General features: G+C 40.7%; 1 protein-coding gene across 1 annotated transcript in view; it reads right to left on the reverse strand.

Annotated features, from left to right (window-relative positions):
- LOC142151996 (long-chain fatty acid transport protein 2-like) overlaps nt 1-18570 on the reverse strand; it is a 65982-nt gene extending 47412 nt beyond the window's left edge. The window contains exons 1-3 of the mRNA XM_075208170.1: nt 18096-18570; nt 5551-5760; nt 2510-2668 (exon numbers count right to left, since the gene is read on the reverse strand). Coding sequence (XP_075064271.1) covers nt 2510-2668; nt 5551-5760; nt 18096-18570 — 844 coding nt within the window. The remainder of the gene's footprint in view (nt 1-2509; nt 2669-5550; nt 5761-18095) is intronic.
- Nucleotides 18571-20728: the final 2158 nt, after the last annotated feature.

Below are 20728 nucleotides of genomic sequence, written 5' to 3' on the forward strand. Positions count from 1 at the left end.
GCCTTAAATAGTGAGGAACACCAATAGAAGCAGAGTGCCAGCGAGACTCCTCCCTACACTCCAATAACCCCTATGTGAGGCCATAATGCCCTGTATAAAGGACAAGGATGAACAATAAAGTGGAGTGAATACCTTAATGTGCCATGCAAAAATAAGCATGGAATAAACAAAGAGTTTAATTACCTCTGCGCGCATGTGCCCGGCTGTAGGACCGCTGGACGGGCGCTGCGGCAGAAGAGACAGAGCGTCCCGGTTGTTGCCCAGGCAACCGGGACCCGGAGGGCGGAAGTGACGTCCCGGTCGTCATGGAGACGGCTGGGACGCCTGGGACAACCGGAAGAGAGCCGCGGCGGCCCGTTGGGGAGCCGCGGCTCGTAACAGCTATATGATTACACATACATTGCTATGATCTCTAGGAGGTTATTCAGTATGTATACCACTTCACCATCACTTTGGACTATACTATCATGAATGCCTTTCAGAGGACATAGACTGATCAACAACCTATAGCTCTATGTACAGCTGACTAGCCCACATCAGTATCGTCTGAACAATGGCTGGACTGATGCAAATCTTAAACAACCTGATTTGCTCCTCCTTTGAAATAGATTCATCATCACCTACTAAATATAAGAACGGCATATGCCCTCCATTCATTGTTATTATCCCTGAGGAAGCACTTGTCAGGTGAAACGCGTAGGTTTCTAACAAACTAACCACAAAACAGCTGTTATTATCATCTACACTTGGAATTCTAACATAACTACTGCCCCTGGATAGGTGCAGTAAAGACGAACCCTACTACCGCCTATCCTGCTTTGCATGCGCAAAAGACTTCAGCAGACACTGGAACCCCGGGAATCTTTCCCACAGAGAGGGCGAGTGTATGTCATTACCCACGACCTGTTGTTTACCTGCTGCCACTGCCCAAAAATGTTTGAAGCGATTTCTATCTCTAACGCAATATACTTTGTACATTCACAACCGCATCAGACACCATACCTTATTAAGAGGACAATTTATATTGTGACATTCCTGAGGCCTAATGCCATTTCAATGCCTTTGGATATCTTTTAGCTTTGAACTTGTTTGTCTATTGAAACTATCTTTGCCTATTGAGAATTTTTGGCTCACTAACATACAAGTGTTACCTTGTGGTTATACCTACACACGTATATAGGACTGTGCTCCTGTTAGGCTACTACAGTTATGACTACCTTACCGGGTACTACCTTACTATCATGTGTGGACTGATATTGTATGTCCTTGACTATTCTCGAACACCATCTTGTTGAATACTCTACTTTTAATACCTTGCTATTTATCGGTACTATACTTGACTTATTTGTGGTCCAGACCACTCAATGTGGTTATATATGTTTGCATTTGCCATTAAATTTGTGTTTGCTACTATACATCTTACATTGCGCCTAGGAATAAACTTTTCCACTTTCTAGAGCAAAGGGACCCTCCTCTTATACACACCTTCCCTGATAGGCTGCATTATGCATCTAAGAAGAAGTGAGGAAGTGCAGTTTTTCCACATCCAGTTTGTTAACATAAATTTATATTGCTATATCTAATGTTTGTTACTGGACTCACCACACGAAATTCAGGGTAAAAGTAAAGTGAATAGTTGTCCATCATCAATATAGGTTATATATTAAATGTTTATGAATACAACACTTTTTTTTGTTTTTTAAATAAACAAATCAATCAATCTGTATTAAATCTGCACTAAGGCAATATATATTAAAGAACATTTGGTAGTTATACTAAGACAATCTATCATTTAATAAAGTTTCACAAGTTTAGAACAGATACCATGATTTCAACAAGTAGCATGAAGGCTTTTGTGTAGTTCAGGAGGGGGAGGTCAAAACACAGTCTTTGACCACCCAACAGAAATCATGGGGAATATCTGCCCCCTCTACTTCCCCGGTTCCTACACCCTTGGTCACATGGATGTTACAGTTTTTCATTCCAAAATTATGGGAGCCCTAGTCTTAATGAACCTTTTTGACAATAGTTATGACCCACGAGTGAAGATGAAAAAATATCTTTCTATTCGCCCCACTCTATAGCCAGGCTATGGGACATTGGCTATGGGGATGGGGAATCTGAAACAGCTGATTGGATGACCACAGGACGTTTAATTAGCACACTTGTACCTTTAACAACTGTGTGGATTATTTTTGACATCAGACAATGCTGGGCTTTACTGGCTATTGTTCAATGCTACCTCTATATTTGTACATCGGCCACTGTAGTGGCCTCTGTATTGTACATTGGCTAACTGTGATGTTTAGAAGTCTCTAGAATTTTTTTTATTTGACTCTGTGTTACGTAACAATTCTTCCAAATATTTCACTGACTATTTAAAATCCTGCCCACATGTTTTTTTCATATTGCAGTATGCTGCTGGAAGAGCCCTACATGCCGGGTGATTGAGCAATGTAGTATTTAGCTAGGTAGGAAGCACAAAACGATTTTAAATTAGGCAATGTACCTTGCTGAATGCATCCACGAACCCCAATCATAAGGCCAGCGCTGTGGTAGAGAGGCAGTGGTATGTACAGTACATCCGTGCTTGTAAGTCCAGATAGCTCACTTATCAAGGAACTGTACAAAAGACGTGCTTGAGTTATAACAGCCGCCTTGGGGAGACCTAGAAGAAATGTACATTATTATATTTGTCATCATAATTACAGGTTCAAGTAATATTCATATTGAATACTAATAGGTAATTACTAAAGAAAAAATCCTTAAGATTGGGAGTTTCCCAAATATTGTTCCACATGAATGCCAGAACATCAGTGCCCCCAAAACCTCCCAACTATTATTAATTCCTATCATACACATATACACTTCCTTCGTCAACTGGGAAATATTCAAATGCAGGAAATGAAGATGATAATAAAAGAGACTCTGACCTAGTTAAACATATCTTTAAATAAATCAAAATAACAAGAACAATTTTTTTTTTCTGATGAAAATTGGCAAACTTATGAAAGATGGGTAAATTCATACATTTATTTTTAGATGGAATAATTTGATTTTTAGATGGAAAAATAGTACACGAGAGATGGGTACCCGAATAGACATAAATCCATCTCAGTAGGTGATAATTGTCTTCAGGTATTTAAAGCATTTACAGCAGGTTCCTACTGACTAAAACATCTTTTTCCTCCCTTATGGTTGCGTCATTTCTATGTATACGTGTAAATGTTGTAGTTATGTTCTTGTCTGCCTACAATGATAGTCACTAGTTCCATGGGGTGAATCAGAGAACAGAAAATTTCTGAGGACAGTTTGTTAATATGTAAAAGAAAATATTGAAATACAACACTTATTAAGAAAGACAATAAAAATGTACCCAGTTGTTTCAAAACTTGGAGAGATTCCACACTGTAATCCGACCCAAAAATGCCAGTATAAATGGAGCCACTGCCCCTTGCTATACAGAGGAATCCAGCAGTTCATTCGATTAGTAAAAAATTATTTGAAAAGTGACTAGACATGACATGCGTTTCCTCACCTGAAATGTATTAAATTGTTGCGTTTTCTGACCTATAAGTGTGCCCAAGGGGAGAGCAAATACCATTGTGGGATCTGAAGGAAATATGGGCACAGATTCACTTGTAGCAGAATATCTAGACTGGATTTTGGTAGGAGGACAGGGAATTTGCTTCCTACTCCATGTTAAGGACTCCCAATGCATACCTCCCTACATTTAGAATCATGAAATTGGGGCAAAATAAGCCACACCCTGTTCTGACCAAATTCTGCCCACAAATGAATATTTTAAAGTTAATAGATTGCTCACAATCTCCTGTTTTGAATGACTGTGGTCTAAAGTAACTAGGAAATCGCTTAGCTAATCAAAAGCAGCCAGTGTCGGAAAACTATTGTGATTATTGTGAGTGGCTAATGAAACTAGTTCAAAGTTGTTGCCTGCATGTGCTCATAATGAGCAGTCTAGTGTTGGCTTTTATGGGATTGTTTTCTTTTCCCAATAGGAAAAAAACAACCAGTTGGAATAAAAGAAATAACGAAAACAAGAGATTGCATGCATTTTATAGTAAAGTGGTGAACAAGTGGTTTGGGGAATTTAGGGACCCATTAACATTCTACTGAGACCTCTAAGGTGCTACATTTACCATTCCAGGGATCTCAATCTTTTATTACCTCTGCCCTGACAGCCCACAGAGCTGGGAAGGGCCCTAGTGCTTTTCAGACTAGTAGTCTATGGGGACAGGATGCTGTGTTCACCATTACAAGAAAACCAATGCCCGTTGTCTCCCTGTTATATTGACAACTAGCCAAGGCTGGGTAGTGCTGAGGCTAGTTCATGAGTTTGTGAAACATGTTGCTTAATGTTTTGGATTTACTCATTCCTGTTTAGATGGGACCGATTAAATATATATATTTTTAATAGTCTTTATTTTTCTGAATAAAATATAAATTAATTATGGACAAAAGTGAGATGCGTATGTAGAATGGAACATGATTAGGCTGCTCAGAGCCTACGTCCCCCAAAATGCTTTGTGGTGAGACCGGAGTCACAGGGACATGCAGAGGCTGTCAAGAGCAGGAAAATGGGGGGTGGAAGGGCTGCTGTGAAGGAGGAGTCAGAGCAAAGAGATGTTGGTGTGAACCGCAGAGACATGAAACGGAGCCATTGGGAGAAACATCATTGTGAACTTTGTTTATGTATTGTATTGCTGGTGCGTTTAATTTTATTGCACTGACAAGTCCTGTTTGATACGTGCGTTGCCATTTTCTTCGTATATCTATATGCAAATGAATCTTTATATGGCAAAATATATGTGCTGGTGTGGCTTCTAAAGACCAGTCTGAAGCATTGATTGTTTATTTGTATGTCTGAGGGCAATGGGTTTTCTTAGTCTCCCTCTGGTGTAGCAGATTTGCTGGACATTACCCAACAAAGATCAAACGTGACTCTGACTAAGGTGGAGGCACTGCATAGAAGAAAAAGTGAGAACTGCATTTTATTAAAAGCACCTCTCCCCATAGACAAAGGGAAAGGGGTGTTACACAAGTACAGTTGTGTTTTTTCCTCAAGCACATTTGTTCCTGAATCTTTTCGCCACCTAAGTGTGTTATTTCTTGTCAAATTTAAGCACTGAATATCAATGTAACAGATACATGACTGCTACCTGATCTAGTATTTATACAATAACTGTGCTTCATATAAAACAACATATAATCACTGCATGCTTACTACTACAATCACTGTGAGGAACACTCAGTTTAATGAGGAGGAGATGTGGGGAAAGTCAGGTTTAATTTTTAATTCCTCTGAGTTACAGAATAATAAATTACATTGACAACCCTAAGTCCTAAGCCTTCAAGCTAATGTATCCCATATCTGTAATGTGTATCCAGTGTTTCCAGGAAATTGAAATTACCCATTTAAGCTCACCATTTGTATGAGTGCTGGGTTGCGCAACTAGTGTAATATGCCACTGATATAACCATATAAAAAGTTTCTGGCTCTTAAGAAACAAAAGAATAAATGCGGTTTACCTGTAGTTCCAGATGTATAAATGTACACTGCTGGGGTTTTTGGAGTAATATTGGATCTATAAGATTGAGGCACTGACTCTTGAGAAGCAGCTTCCACTTTATCCAGTAGGCTGTGAATGCCGTCAGTGGGAGATTCTCTGCTCAGGTAAAACACCAGCACCCCTTCCTCTGCCAGAGCAGGCAACACTTCTTCCACAGCATCCTTCCGTTCTGGTCAAAACAAAAGAGGGGTTGTCATGAAAACTTAATCACAAATATGTTAGATGTTCGATATTGTTTTTATACTGCTTTTAACAGATGTGCCTATAATAAATTTACATTCAACAAAAGAATGGAGGCACATTTCATGTTAAATGTATCAGGAGTGCAGGCTGCATCACTGCAATTAGTCCTCTTCAACTATTAATGGAATTTCTATATGATGAGTGATTATCTAGGTGAAAATTGTCAGGTCCATAATAGGCAGACAGAATATCCTAGAATCTGCACACAATATGACCTATGGACATTAATATAATGGGTCTGAAGTAGTGGCAGGGCATGGGAATTCTACACTGTATAAATAGTATGGCTAGCTGGTGTCTCGCGGCTCAGTCAGGAGAACAAGTCATTATTGAATGAAGAAATATCAAAATGGAAAAATAAGAAACCTCTCTAGAGTGGTCTGTAATGAGTATGGCAGCCTGCAATGTATGTAAGGGTTTTCACTGTTCCCTGTAAATAAAACTTTTATGCAAATGTTATACACATCAAAGGACGCTATTCATTGCCTAATTAAGAGGGATATTAAAAAATAATCATAATCAACTATTTTAAAAAGTTATGTATCTATTCTGAATAGAAGGCATAAAATATAGACAGGTAATTTTGTTTAGATTACATTAAATATAATTACAAAATATTAGATATAAGCCAAGCTATGCAGTGTAAATGAGTTGTACTTCTCCACTTCACCTTTAAAAAAAACAAAAAACAAAAAAAAAGCACTCAAGGACTAAAATAATAACTTAGCATCTTTCTCTATGTGCTGACTTTTGATATGTTTTAAAATGTATAGTATCAAAATTGCATCTCTGGGTAGAATTAGTGTCTATTCACTGTATTTCAGAATTCCATTTACATAGCCATGGAACCTTTATGTGTCTTTTGTAAGTTGTCTTCTTTTTTGTTCGAAAACACTATAGCATGTTCATGTAGCGCCATCGACCTGGATGGCCCGTGCATGCGCAACTGACTGGGTCCCAGATGTCACAGATGTCACAGAACTACATCTCCCAGCATGCCTGTTGTTGAGATCTGACATTCACAGTCATGCACAGGTGGTACAGAAAGGGAAAGTGAGCAAGGGATGCTGAGAAGGAAAAAGGCGAGCCTTGAAACTCGGGAGTGGAAGTGTGAGCCTGGCAGAGAGACAGGAGACAGAAAGATGAGGAGGAGAAAAGGTCTGCCAGAGCAGGGAAGCTGAGCTGAGCTGGTGACTGAATGACAAGGGAGAGAGCAGGAAAGTAGAACAAGAGGTAGAAAGAGAGAGGGAGAAATATATCATTTGGAGAGGAGGTCTAAATCTTTTGTTGTTTTGTTTTAGACAGGGAACTGGTGGGGAGAACTGAAGATTTGTGTGTTAAAATTTTTTTGCGGGACTATGGTTTAGTATCAAGGTTGCAGTGCAGGGAGAGATAGACTGATAGACAGAACCCAAGGTTTCCCAACATTACCTTGCCCAGAGAATTACACTGCTTCCTGGTGCAATCTCTTTCCCAGGTAAACAAGGCACACACATTCGGCCGTCCACGTAATATAAAAGAAAAATGTGATTCATTAGACCAGGCCACCGTCTTCCATGTCTCCATGGTCCAATTTTGCGCTAATTTGCCTATTGTAGGCGCTTTCTGCTACGATGCACTGTGTGTTCTGACACCTTTCTATCATAGCCAGCATTAACTTTTTCAGCAATTTGTGCTACAGTAGCTCTTCTTTGGGATTGAACCAGGCGGCTTAGCCTTCGCTCCCCACGAGCATCAATGAGCATTGTGCACCATGACCCTGCCTCTGGTTCACTGGTTGTCCTTCCTTGGACCACTTTTGTAGGTTCTAACCTCTGCATACCGGGAACACCCCACAAGACATGCCGCTGTTTTAGAAATGCTCTCACCCAGTCATCTAGCCATCACAATTTGACCCTTGGCAAAGTCCCTCAGATGCTGCTCACACAGTGGTTGAAGGGGGGGTGTATACTGTGGTATGCCACATCGCAACTTCTCCTACTAACTTCATTGTAAACTATTACATTTCTTTCACTTACAACACCATTATGTTTTTCATACCACCACTTCTAAATTTTCACTTTGGCCACTGTGTGCATGTGTGTGTATAATAAATATATATATATATATATATATATATATATATATATATATAAAATGCCAAATATACTAAACTAGTATTGTTGGACAGGGATGTTTTCCCCAGGCTTCTGACCTACATGTTTTAAATACCCCAGGGAGATTGTTTTGCGTAGGAAAGCTTTAGGGAAAAGCTGGTAAGGTTCCCTAGGTTGTAAATGGAGTAAGAAGGGTGGGCTCCATTTACAAGGCCCAGTCTGGGTCTTCTGTCCTCCCAGTCTGACAGTAGACTGATTAATGGTTGCACCTGTGAAGTGTGTTTAAAGGGATTTCAAGTCAGTCTCTCTCTCTGCTATGCCTGAGGAAAGGGACTGTAGTTTCTAAAAGAAAAAGCCTGATACTAACAGAAAGCCTGATATTGGCTGTGAGCAACATATATGTGTTGAACTTCTTATGTTTTGTTTAGTTTGATAGTCACAAATGACATATGTTTAGTTAGTGATGGACTGCCAAGGCCTTTGTTTTGAAATTTGATTTTTTTCTCCTTAATAAAACTGGCTAAGGCCAGTTGTACCAAAACCTTGGACTTGTGTGACTTCTCTGCTGCTGTACACTGCCATCTACCCCAAGAGATGTCACCTGTTCCTATAACCCAGTTACAATATATAAAACACTATTTACCTATATTTTACAATCATGACCATTGGGTTTCCAGTGTCACACTCGCCAAGATTATAATGATTATGTTATAAGATTGGAATGTTAGAGAAGACACTGGGTGAGAAATTCACAGGTGTGGGAAATTACACAATTTAAATGTACAAAATCACAATGAAAAACAAATTTGAGACTGGTAGCAATAGTGGTCACAGCGGTTGGGCTACAATCAGGCCCTCAAACGTGAGCCTAGCTGCAACCCCAATTTGCCTCTACTAGGACAAGCAGTGATTTCAACTTTCACTCCATCTGCTTCTCCTATATGATACTGCTGTCTTATATTTAAACTTATAAGTAACCAGATTCCGGACCTTTAATAAGCTGCACTCTGATTTGCTGCCAAACTATCACATACTGAACTAATAGGCTTGAGAGAATTAAATGAGAATAAGTTTCGCACCAGACACTGCAGCTCTGACCTACTGTTAGAGCCAGTCTGCTCTCACTGCTATCTCAGCCTCACAACAGGTAAGTAGAGTGTGTGTGTATTGGGGAAATAATTGCCACTCATTATCAATTATCTAGGGGAGGATTAGTTGGGGACAGAAAGAGGGGTGTCAAGGGGAGAATTAATTGGGGGTGGTTTTATGAACTTGAAGTAGGGAGTGCTGTAAACAAGCAGTGATGTGTGTGGCTGTCACACGCCGGGTACCCACTAGCCGGGACCCGGCTCGCTTACCTCTCCGGCGCTCCGACGAACTCCCTGTGGCTGCCGCCATTTTGGATGGGTCTGCGCATGTGCAGACCCGATTACTGTTTTAAAGCCTTTCTCAGCCTTCTATTGGCTAAAGAATCTCCCTCCAGTATTTAAACCTGCCTCTTCCTCTTTTCTGAGCCTGATCTTAGGTTTAGTTTGGATGTTCCTAGTGAATTCCTCCTGCAATCTGCAGCAATTCCATACAGCATCCTGCAATCCGTAGCAACTTGTACAGCTTCCCGCTATCCCAGTGGTCATCCTGCAATCCGCAGCAATCATCCTGCAATCCGCAGCAACTTGTACAGCTTCCGCTATCCCAGCGGTCATCCTGCAATCCGCAGCAATCATCCTGCAATCCGCAGCAACTTGTATAGCTTCCGCTATCCCAGCGGTCATCCTGCAATCCGCAGCAACTTGTACAGCTTCCGCTTTCCCAGCGGTCATCCTGCAATCCGCAGCAACATGTACAGCTTCCGCTATCCCAGCGGTCATCCTGCAATCCGCAGCAACTTGTACAGCTTCCGCTATCCCAGCTGTCATCCTGCAATCCGCAGCAATCATCCTGCAATCCGCAGCAACTTGTATAGCTTCCGCTATCCCAGCGGTCATCCTGCAATCCGCAGCAACTTGTACAGCTTCCGCTTTCCCAGCGGTCATCCTGCAATCCGCAGCAACATGTACAGCTTCCGCTATTCCAGCGGTCATCCTGCAATCCGCAGCAATCATCCTGCAATCCGCAGCAACTTGTACAGCTTCCACTATTCCAGCGGTCATTCTGCAATCCGCAGTACTCCATACCGCTTCGCTATCCCAGCGGTCATTTCTGCTTCCAGCAAGCTCTGACTCTCCAAACTCCGTGGAACCTGCCCCACTACCAGACGACCGCAACCTGCGTGACGGTCGCCGTAAAGTGCATACCACCTTGCGGCGGTTCTTGGTGAAGGCCAGCCGCTACGTTAGACTCCGCGCCTCTGGTGAGTGTTAGTCTTGGCAGGTCAGGGGTCTGTATCCCAGTAAACCGTTACAGTGGCTTTGCTGTCTAGTTTGGAAGGGTGATGTTAGAGGTTGGCCGAGTACTAGACACACATCAGTTTGGCCCACCCCCTCCATGATCGGGTCACATCTCTCCAGCAGGCCATGACATATGCCATTTTCAACCCTACTAACTATATAACTATGTAGTTAGTAGGGTTAAATCACTAAGAAAAAAGTAATAGCTAAATTCTCCTTTTTAATGACAGAACATCACAAAAACAAATGTAAACATTGCAATAAAAAAATAGGGTATAACAATTGTTTCTGAGTCTCCCCAAAGTGGTCATATAAGTGTGGCTAAAATTCAGCCAGCTTTAGATTACACCCACATAAAGGTAATTTTCATCTATCAAACAGCCAAATAGCCCAACATTATTTATCTGAGTATGGTCAGAATTATACAAACTAAAGCACAACAAAATACTGATGTATATAGTCCAATGATTAAAACAATGTCCTTTGTAATGATAACTAGAAAATTACCTCATTACCATTATATATCAAAACAGAATACAGCAATATGCGTATGCACAGGTTGAGCTGTTTGTGTCTAGACAAACCCCAATGTTGGGCCCCATGCTGTTCTGGTTGTCACTGCCAAATGAGTACAGTATTGATTGGCACTAGTGCAGATAGTTCTGCACTATATTGACAAAGAACCACTGATGTTCTATGATTTATTCTGTGTCAGTGTCCTGTGATATCACATGTAAAGGAGAGAAACAGACTGAAGAGGAGAACAAAAAGGAGGAAATTTTCTTCTGGCTGAAGTAGGAGCTTTAGCTTTCATGATACACTTACATGTCACACTGATCAAATATGATGCTGCCTACTTGCAAACATTGGCACTGCTGAGTCTGGAGGCACAGAGTCTAATGCGTCCCTGCAATATAATATAAACAGACTTACCTGAAAACTGAAGATCCAGATTTACGATGGCAGCGACTTGCTGACAGGCAGTCATTCCAAAAACCCAGCTTTCCGGCACTTCAGTTTCACGTCAGTGCGCCCTACATTAATTTTAATTTAAAGCAGCAATGTGTGGACCCCGCAGGATAAGTGTTTAAGACTTAGCCTGTAGGGTTCACACATTGCCACTTTAAATTAACATTAATGTAGGGCGCACTGACGTGAAACTAAAGTGCCGGAAAGCTGGGTTTTTGGAATGACTGCCTGTCAGCAAGTCGCTGCCATCGTAAATCTGGATCTTCGGTTTTCAGGTAAGTCTGTTTATATTGTATTCATTCTTTTGTCAAATCGGAATTTTTGTGTAGGTGTGAAGCGAGTCAGAGTTCTCGTAACCATTAAGATCAGGACGACCTAATACTCTGACACCCTAATGGTGCTAGAGGCTTCATTATATAGGGAAGCACAGGAGATAATTACCATCTGCAGTGATGTAAGCAACCGCCACTTGACTTCAGCATTGTGTCCCGTTGGCCGGAAATATTGCATCTGGTTGTCGAAGAACCAGACGCAGGGCATGACAGAGAAGCACACAGCTGTCCCGAGGAGAGGAAAGAGGGACGGCGCCTGATATTACCTAGATCAGTACTGATAAGGGCCCTTAGGGGACATTCTCAGTTATGACATGGGGAAAGGGCTTTTTGTTGCTGGCTGGCTCAGTATCATGGCATATAAAAAAACATGACTTTATATGAGGAGGGAGGGCACTTGGCATATTGAATGGCTAATATCTGTGAGCAAGGAACTTGGCAAAACATATGGCATGTGGAGAACACCTAGCACTGGTTGTAACATAATTGGAGGTACACAGTAGTATTATTATACCCTGCAAATCACAGATATATTACTTTATGCACTCATTCAGAAAACTACAGTTTCTCAGAGTGCATCTGGGAAGTTAAATACAAATTGCATCTGCTATTTTGGGATGGGCAAACTTCAGTGAATGAACTAGAAGGTTTCAGAAAAAGGGGAGAAGCCAAAAACAGACTGGCTAGTGTGAGAAGTGACATGTGTGACTGCTGACTGAGCTAACGTAGGATCTTCCCACAAAGAGCCAATGAATGCTATGGCTGAATTGTTGTCCTGAGTGATGATTGCAGCCAGCCCAAAAAGAAGCACCTTTGCAGTACAGAAAAAAACTAACTTGCCACTGCCCATGAGATGTCAGCAGGACTCATATGAAGACAGATAAGATTATTTTGCTTTGCGATGTTCAAGTTATTTAAGTGACACATCAAACTGTGTTATTAAAACCTTGGACCGGGACTGTAATATTGCTATTGAGAGGTGTTTTAGCACTTTCTGAAGGAAGAGTTTGTTCCATCCAAATCTGCTGTATTTAAAGTTATCTGAAAGTTGACTGGGTCATAGAGAGCAATCATTTACCTCAAGAGTTTGTCTATATTGCATCAGAAGTTTGATTCTGTTGTTGAAACTGCCTAAAATGATTGCTGTTGAGAGTATTGCAAGTTGTTTAACCCTACAGTTGCTGAGAGAGAGCTGCTTATTCCATTAGACAGATTGCTAAGTGGACACTGAGTCCTTTATACTGGAAATCGTTTATTGTGCAGAATTGCCATTGTTTACGTAGTTCAGGAGTCATGCATGCATCAAGGTGATTACTGATTTCAACTTGTACAAGTAAATAAGCTTCATGTGTCAGCTGAAACTTTGCTTAAACCTGTTGATTACAATCTACTCCCTTGGGTTTTGTATATCGTAAAGTGACCATAGTCTACAGTCATTTCTTCTAAAGCATCTAACCTGAACCCGCTGGATTAATCCTTGTTGCATCCCTACTCATTTTTGTGTGATAAGTATAATCTGTATATTTGCACTAAAATATTGTGATTGATTGGTCTATATTATCTGCTGTCGCAGCATTTAATGTAATGGTCTAATTAACTCATAGCAACCAGTTGCCTCATAAAGTATCTATCCAGTGAAATCCATTTCACTGAAGTACAGTGCCTACATCTAAAGTGGGATATATTTATTCAGTGACATGTTGAATAACATTGAATGTTGATGGTATTGTGGTATTACTTACCTACACTACCGCTACTTATTAGTTGCTATGGTAAAACCTTATGCCACAAGCAAAGAGAGTAAACCCATTAGTTTATGCAGTTTTAGCCCTGTGCTCCTTGTTATATTCCAACACTACTGGGGGGACCTTTGCCTCTCTACCATACCACCAGGTCGGTATAATCCTTCTGTACACTACTTCTGGGGTGCCAACCATTCGCTCTGTTACAGTAATGTAATATAATGAGGGAACACAGTGAGTGTTAGCACAGTGAGTGCAAGCATGAGAGGGAAGCAGATTACTGCCAAAAATCCAAATCAGTTTGGCTTCTAGAAATGCATTAAAAGCTACTAAAGTGTACTAGATTTTCTTCATCTCTAATTAAATAACTTTCTTTGAGGGATCTCATGGGTTTTGGATTCCATAAGTACCTCCCTCCCCAGGAGATCATGCAGAAACAGGGGTGGCAGTGTTCTTGTCACTCTCCATTCTCCAATGACAATGCTCAGTGCCATTGCTCACACAGAAACAGGAGAGGTAGCAGTGTTTTTGTCACTTGACAAAAATTGACTGGAAATGACTGGACATTAATGTTATTGAGGTTAATAATAATGTAGAAACAAACAAAGAGCCAACTTATTTGATTTTAGCAAACAAAATAGGGATTTTAGAGAAAAAATAGAGATCCAAAACCAAAACACGCAAGGGCGGTTTTGCCAAAACCAAAACAAGAAGTTAATCCAGATCCAAAACCAAAACCAAAACCAAAACAGGGGGGTCAGTGAACATCTCTAGTTATGGGCAGCACTATGGCACAGTAGTTAGCATTGCTGCCTAGCAGCACTGGGCTCTAATGGTGCAGAGACTGATGTGAATGATTAAAAATTCCTTGTAAAGTGCTGCATAATTTGTAGGCAGTATATAAATAACTTAATAAATCATCATCATCATCATCAACATTTATTTTTATAGTGCCAGCAAATTCTGTAGCGCTTTACAATTGGGAACAAACATTAATAAGACAATACTGGGTGATACACACAGACAGAGAGGTAAGAGAACCCTGCTCGCAAGCTTACAATCTATGGGACAATGGGCGTTTGAAACACAAGGGCATGTGCTACATTATATTGCAAAATGGACCAGCTAGAATGCAAAGGTAAAAGTATTAAGTGGGCTTTGTGTGTTGCAATGTTGGTCAGAGGGTTGTTGTCTTGCGTTAGCAGTGTAGAGGATGGTAATAGGGTAATCTAGGGAGATTAAGATGGTGGTTGAGAAATATCATAACTTTGTCTGAAGAGGTGGGTTTTCAGTGAACGCTTGATGGTTTGAAGACTAGAGGAAAGTCTTACTGTGCGTGGGAGGGAATTCCACAAAGTGGGTGCAGCCCGGAAAAACTCCTGTAACCGAGAATGGGAGGATGTGATGAGAGTGGAAGAAAGAAGTAGATCTTGTGCAGAATGGAGGTGTCGTGTTGGGAGATAGTTTGAGACAAGTGAGGAAATGTATGTCGGTGCAATTTTGTTGATGGCCTTATATGTTAGTAGAAGAATTTTATATTGGATTCGTTGAAATACAGGCAGCCAATGTAGAGACTGACAGAGTGGCTCAGCAGAGGAATAACGGTTTGCAAGGGAAATCAATCTAGCCGCTGCGTGCAAAATAGATTGTAGGGGTTCAAGTCTGACTTTGGGAAGACCAGTAAGGAGGGAATTGCAATAGTCGATGCGGGAGATGATGAGTGCATGAATTAATGTTTTTGCGGTGTCTTGTGTCAGATATGTGCATATTCTGGAAAAGTTCTTTAGGTGTATGTAACATGATTTAGATATAGAGTTAATGTGGGGAATAAACAACAGTTGTGAATCAAGGATTACACCTAGGCAACGAGCTTGCAGGGTGGAATTTATGGTCATTTTATCAACAGAAATAGAAATGTCAGGCAGGAAGCTTCTGTTTTTGGGTGGGAATATTATTAATTCAGTTTTTGAAAGATTGAGTTTGAGTTGGCAAGAAGACATCCAAGATGAAATGGCAGAAAGACAGTCAGTAACGCGAGACAACAAAGATGGTGAAAGATCAGGAGAGGATAGATAGATTTGTGTATCATCCGCATAGAGATGATACTGAAATCCAAAGGAGCTTATTAGTTTTCCAAGAGAAGTGGTGTAGATAGAGAATAGCAGAGGACCTAGGACTGAGCCTTGTGCTACTCCAACTGATAAAGGAAGCGGAGCAGAGGTGGATCCAGAGAAATTAACACTAAAAGAGCGATTAGATAGGAGGGATGAGAACCAGGATAGGACAGTGCCTTCAAGACCTAGGGATTGTAGCGTTTGTATGAGGAGAGAGTGGTCAACAGTGTCAAATGCAGCAGAGAGATCCAGGAGAATTAGAAGAGAGTAATGGTTATTATTTTTTGCTGTGATCAAATCATTGACAACCTTGGTCAGCGCAGTCTCTGTGGAGTGTTGAGAGCGAAAGCCTGACTGAAGAGGATCCAATAGGTTGCTTGCTGTAAGTAAGTGTGTGAGGCGCGTGTAGGCAATTCTCTCGAGAAGCTTGGAGGGGCATGGGAGCTGAGAGATGGAGCGGTAATTTACGAGAGAGTTAGGGTCAGAATTCAGTTTTTTTTTAAATGGGAGTAATCACTGCATGCTTGAATAGTGATGGAAAAATACCATTAGAGAGAGATAGATTACAGTTTTTAGTTAGAGGGGGAATGAGCACAGGAGACAGGGACATACCAATTTGTGAGGGAATGGGTTCAAGAGGACAGGAGGTAGAGTAGGAAGATGAGAAGAGAGTAGAAACTTCCCAATTTGTGGGATCAAATGAAGAGAGAGTGTCAGAGGGTGCTACAAAGGAATTGAGCTGATTGCTTGTCAAGGGAGATGATATCATTTCAAGTCTGATCTTATCAATTTTGTCCTTGAAATAGGAAGCAAGATCCTGTGCACTGATGGTAGTTGGAGGATTTGGGGCAGGAGGATTCAGAATAGATTTAAATGTGTTAAAGAGGCGTTTGTGGTTAGAAGCCTGAGTATTAAATAGCTGTAAATAAATACAATTAGATGTGATTAAGAAGAGTTTACATTTTTGGCTTCAACAAGATAATAACATAATAAGAAAAATGCAAATTGAACACATCTATAAAACCATCTAAACACATATCAAAACTGCCAAGTTCGGGTGTGTTCGATTCTCGGGGAACAGAGCACAGATCCAAGTACCAAGCCGAGCCAGCTAGGTAGTTTCGCACGCCCTCGGAATTAAAAACGAGGCAAAACGTCATTGTTACGTCGTCGGATCTCGGATCTCGCAAGCTTTGGATTCTATAAGTACCGCCCTCCACGGCGATCCAGCGCCATTTCACAGAGGGACACAGAAAGGGTAGCACAGTTCTTGGCAGTCTCTAGTGCAGTTAGGCAGCGTCATAGGTAGAAAAGAAAGAGGAGGGGTAGCAGTGTTCTTCGAAGTCTCCAGAGACATTCAGGAGAGCTCCATTGCTTCATTGCTAATTGTCATTGCTGAAATACAAATAATAGGTCTGGCAGGCTTGGGGGTAAATGTATTAACATGCGGGGTCTTCAATACCCGCGAGTTCAGCGTCTTCGGCGATTAAATTTAAAGTGGCGCTGCATTGTAAAGGGAAACCTTTACAATGCAGCGCCACTTTAAATTTAATCGCCGAAGACGCTGAACTCGCGGGTGTTGAAGAACCCGCATGTTAATACATTTACCCCTTGGTCTTCTAAATCTGCAGTCACATTGTATTGTGTTATATGGGTAATGTACAAAGAGGAGAGCTTCATTGCTAATTGTCATTGCTGAAATACAAATAATAGGTCTGGCAGGCTTGGTCTTCTAAATTTACAGTCTTTGAAAGTGTTTGAAAATAATATTGTGACCTGAGAGGTGGTCAAAATTGACTGCAAATGACTTGAAATTAGTGTTATTAGGGTTGATTGCAAATAACTAGAAATTAGTGTTATTGAGGTTAATAATAATGTAGGGGGGGGGAAATAAAAATGTAATTTTAGGAAAAAAAAAAAGGATTTTAGAAAAAAATCGAGATCCAAAACCAAAACCAAAACAACCAAAACCAAAACCAGAACACAGGGGTCAGTGAGCATCTCTAGTTTCTACCTGCCTTTTAGTGTGCAATAAAAAAACATTACAAACGTCAATATACACATAATCTTAGCATGTATTTTATGCAATTCCCCTGGGGAACTATTGTGTTATATCCTGTAATTTGTATTTTTCAATTAAATTGATTATAGTTATGTATAAAATAGCAAGATAAACATATTCCAAATTACTACTTACTGTAAAAGTACATACATTCTGAAATCAAGGTTTCCAATACTTAGAAATATATATTACTAGTTAACCAGTTTCTGAGACTTAATTTTTGTCTAATTGGCACTGAAAGTATTAATAAATGCACTTGAGCTATAAGGAATTTCCCAGCTTTAGAACATTCTTTTTACCTTCTATACCTATACTTAATTTCTGTAGAGACTGCAGATCTTGGCCATACATGAATAGATACAGATATCCATGTACATATACATGCTGAAATATACAATATTTAGAAACAAAATTTACTTGACTACTTTACGTCCTGAACATCTGTAGGACATTCCTGCAAATAAATTCTTGCAAGTACTACATGTTTACCTCTCAAGCTGGCGGATAGGTTATATCTTCACTATCTTAATTAGTTCTCAGAACTATACAGGTGTCTTACCTGGAGCAACAATAAGCACTTTTGCCCCACTGCACTTGAAGCAATGAAGCAAGGATTTAGCACGGAGGTTGTAGTTCAGACAAGCCATCGGGCATCCTATTTTCACTAGTGCCAACCAAAGCCAGATATATGCAGGCTCATTACCCAGTAATATACCAACACAGTCACCTTTTTTCAGCTTTGCATACTGCGCTAAAGCCCATGCTGCTTGGTTGCTTTTAAGGTCTATCTCCTTGTAGGTATATGACTGGTCCTGGTAAAAAATAAGTATCTGATTAGGTCTTGTGGACACCTGTTTCGAAAACATATCCAACATGCCAAAAGAGGGGCAGCGTCGAACTTCCTGATCTATTTTCTGCACATAGCCTGCTGCTCTCAAGAAGAACTTTAAGTCCTGCCACAGGTAGGAGAAGAACATGCGTTTCAGAATCCATAGTAGTGGAATCCAGAGTAAAGCAGTCTGCACTAAATACATCTTGAGAGTCAGAAAAGTGTAACGTTACTGTGTGTCAAACACTGGTTCACAAACAATGAATGAAGCTGGGAAAGGTGTGTACTCTGGAATCATTATGCTGTACAAAGAGTGCTATGGTGTACTCCGAACTCTGAAAAGATCTTTTTTAATACCTTTAATCATTTAACTACCATTGTGACTGTGACCCTCATGACCAAAGCATGTAGTCTGTGCAGAAAGTCAGTGCCACTGTAGTAATGGGAGCTATTTACTATCAGTAAAGAGGTAAGAAGGCCCTGCCTGCATGTTTACAATCTATGGGACAATGGGAGTTTGATACAGGACATTAAGTGCTACATATTGCATATTGTTCCAGCCAAATTGCAAAGGTAAAAAGTGCTTAGTGGGCTATATGCAGCGTCGGACTGGCTCACAGGACTACCGGTAAAATTACCGGTAGGCCCGGCTACCTTACGGCCACACCCCCTTTTAGATGTGGGCGGAGCTTACCTGGAGGCCCGTTGTTCACACCAGGGTGCTCGCATTCCTCTCCGGCGTCCCCGCTGCTGCGGATGACTGGCTGTCACTGACAGTCAGTCATCTTTCACCTTTCACATGCGATCGCAGCTGCGATCATGTGACCGCCCACTCACCCTGTTAGCTGATGTTCCCACGCCGCTGAAGGGAGAATTTCAGAGAGGCTGCATCAATCAACTTTTGGGTAAGTATACTTTAACCAGTTGTTTATATTGTTTGTGCTAAAAAATCATTTATGTATTACAGTTTTTTTATCTTGATAACACTGGATTATAATGTTATTAATATTGGTTTTGATATTAATTTAGCTTTGTTGATCATTACACACACCCAGTATTAGATACACATTACAGTCCAAATAGGTGCGTATGTTTGTATCCTTGTGTGTCCCACTTCCCCCCTGATTTGCGCCCATCCCATAAAACTAGGGATGTGCACCGGCCACTTTTGGTGTCTCGTTTTTTGTGTTTTGGATTCGGATTTCCTTGAGGTTTTGGGTTTGGATTTGTTTCGCAAAACACCTGACGAAAGGTTTTGGTTCGGATTTAAAGGTTTTGGATTCGGATTTATTTTGAAAAAAACATAAAAAGTGTTAAAATCAAGTTTTTGGGTTTATTTTCACTCCTACGCTATTATTACCCTCAATAACATTCAATAACAATCATTTCCACTAATTCCCAGTCTATTCTGAACACCTCACACCTCACAATATTGTTTTTAGTCCAAAACAGGCTCTACTGAGGCAAGATGTCGTCCTCATCCTCAACCTCTGATTCCTCTCCCCCTACAGTGTGTACTTCCTCCTCCTCACACATTATCAATTCGTCCCCGCTGGACTCCACAACCACAGGTTCCTCTGTAGTATCTGGAGGGCAGTGCTGTACTTGATTGAGGAATTGATTATTCATTTTTATGAACATAATTTTTTCAACGTTCTGAGGAAGCAACCTCCTTCGACGCTCACTGACCAGGTTCCCCGCTGCACTAAAAACTCTTTCCGAGTACACACTGGAGGGGGGACAACTCAGGTAAAATAGAGCCAGTTTGTACAGGGGCTTCCAAACTGCCTTTTTTTCCTGCCAGTAACAATATGGACTGTCTGACATGTCTATTTGGATGGTGTCAGCAAAATAATCCTCCACCATTTTTTCTATTGTGACAGCATCCAATGCAGCAACAGTAGACATGCCTGCAATGATTGGCAGGTCCTTCAGTCCGGACCAGATGTGATCAGCATCCCCGCCAGCGGGTCTTTTAGGAAAACTGAGCTTTTTCCTCGCAGCTTTATCCTCCAAATTTTGTTTTCCATTATATGTAGCACAAGAGAGCGTATCCCTAAGCCACACACACTCGGCAAAGCCTTTAAAAATTATATGCGGCACAGGAGAGTACCACTGGACTTATACTGCAGAATCAGTGAACTTTGTAATATTGCAGTACCACTGGACTTATACTGCAGAATCATTGAACTTTGTAATATTGCAGTACCACTGGTGGACTTATACTGCAGAATCAGTGAACTTTGTAATATTGCAGTACCAATGGACTTATACTGCAGGATTGTTTTTGGATATTTTTTTTAATTTCTTTTTTTTATAATTATTTCTTTTTTATTTTTTTATAACTTTTTTTAAATTTTTTT

This window comes from Mixophyes fleayi, chromosome 4, assembly GCF_038048845.1.
Source record: "Mixophyes fleayi isolate aMixFle1 chromosome 4, aMixFle1.hap1, whole genome shotgun sequence".
Taxonomy (NCBI): domain Eukaryota; kingdom Metazoa; phylum Chordata; class Amphibia; order Anura; family Limnodynastidae; genus Mixophyes; species Mixophyes fleayi.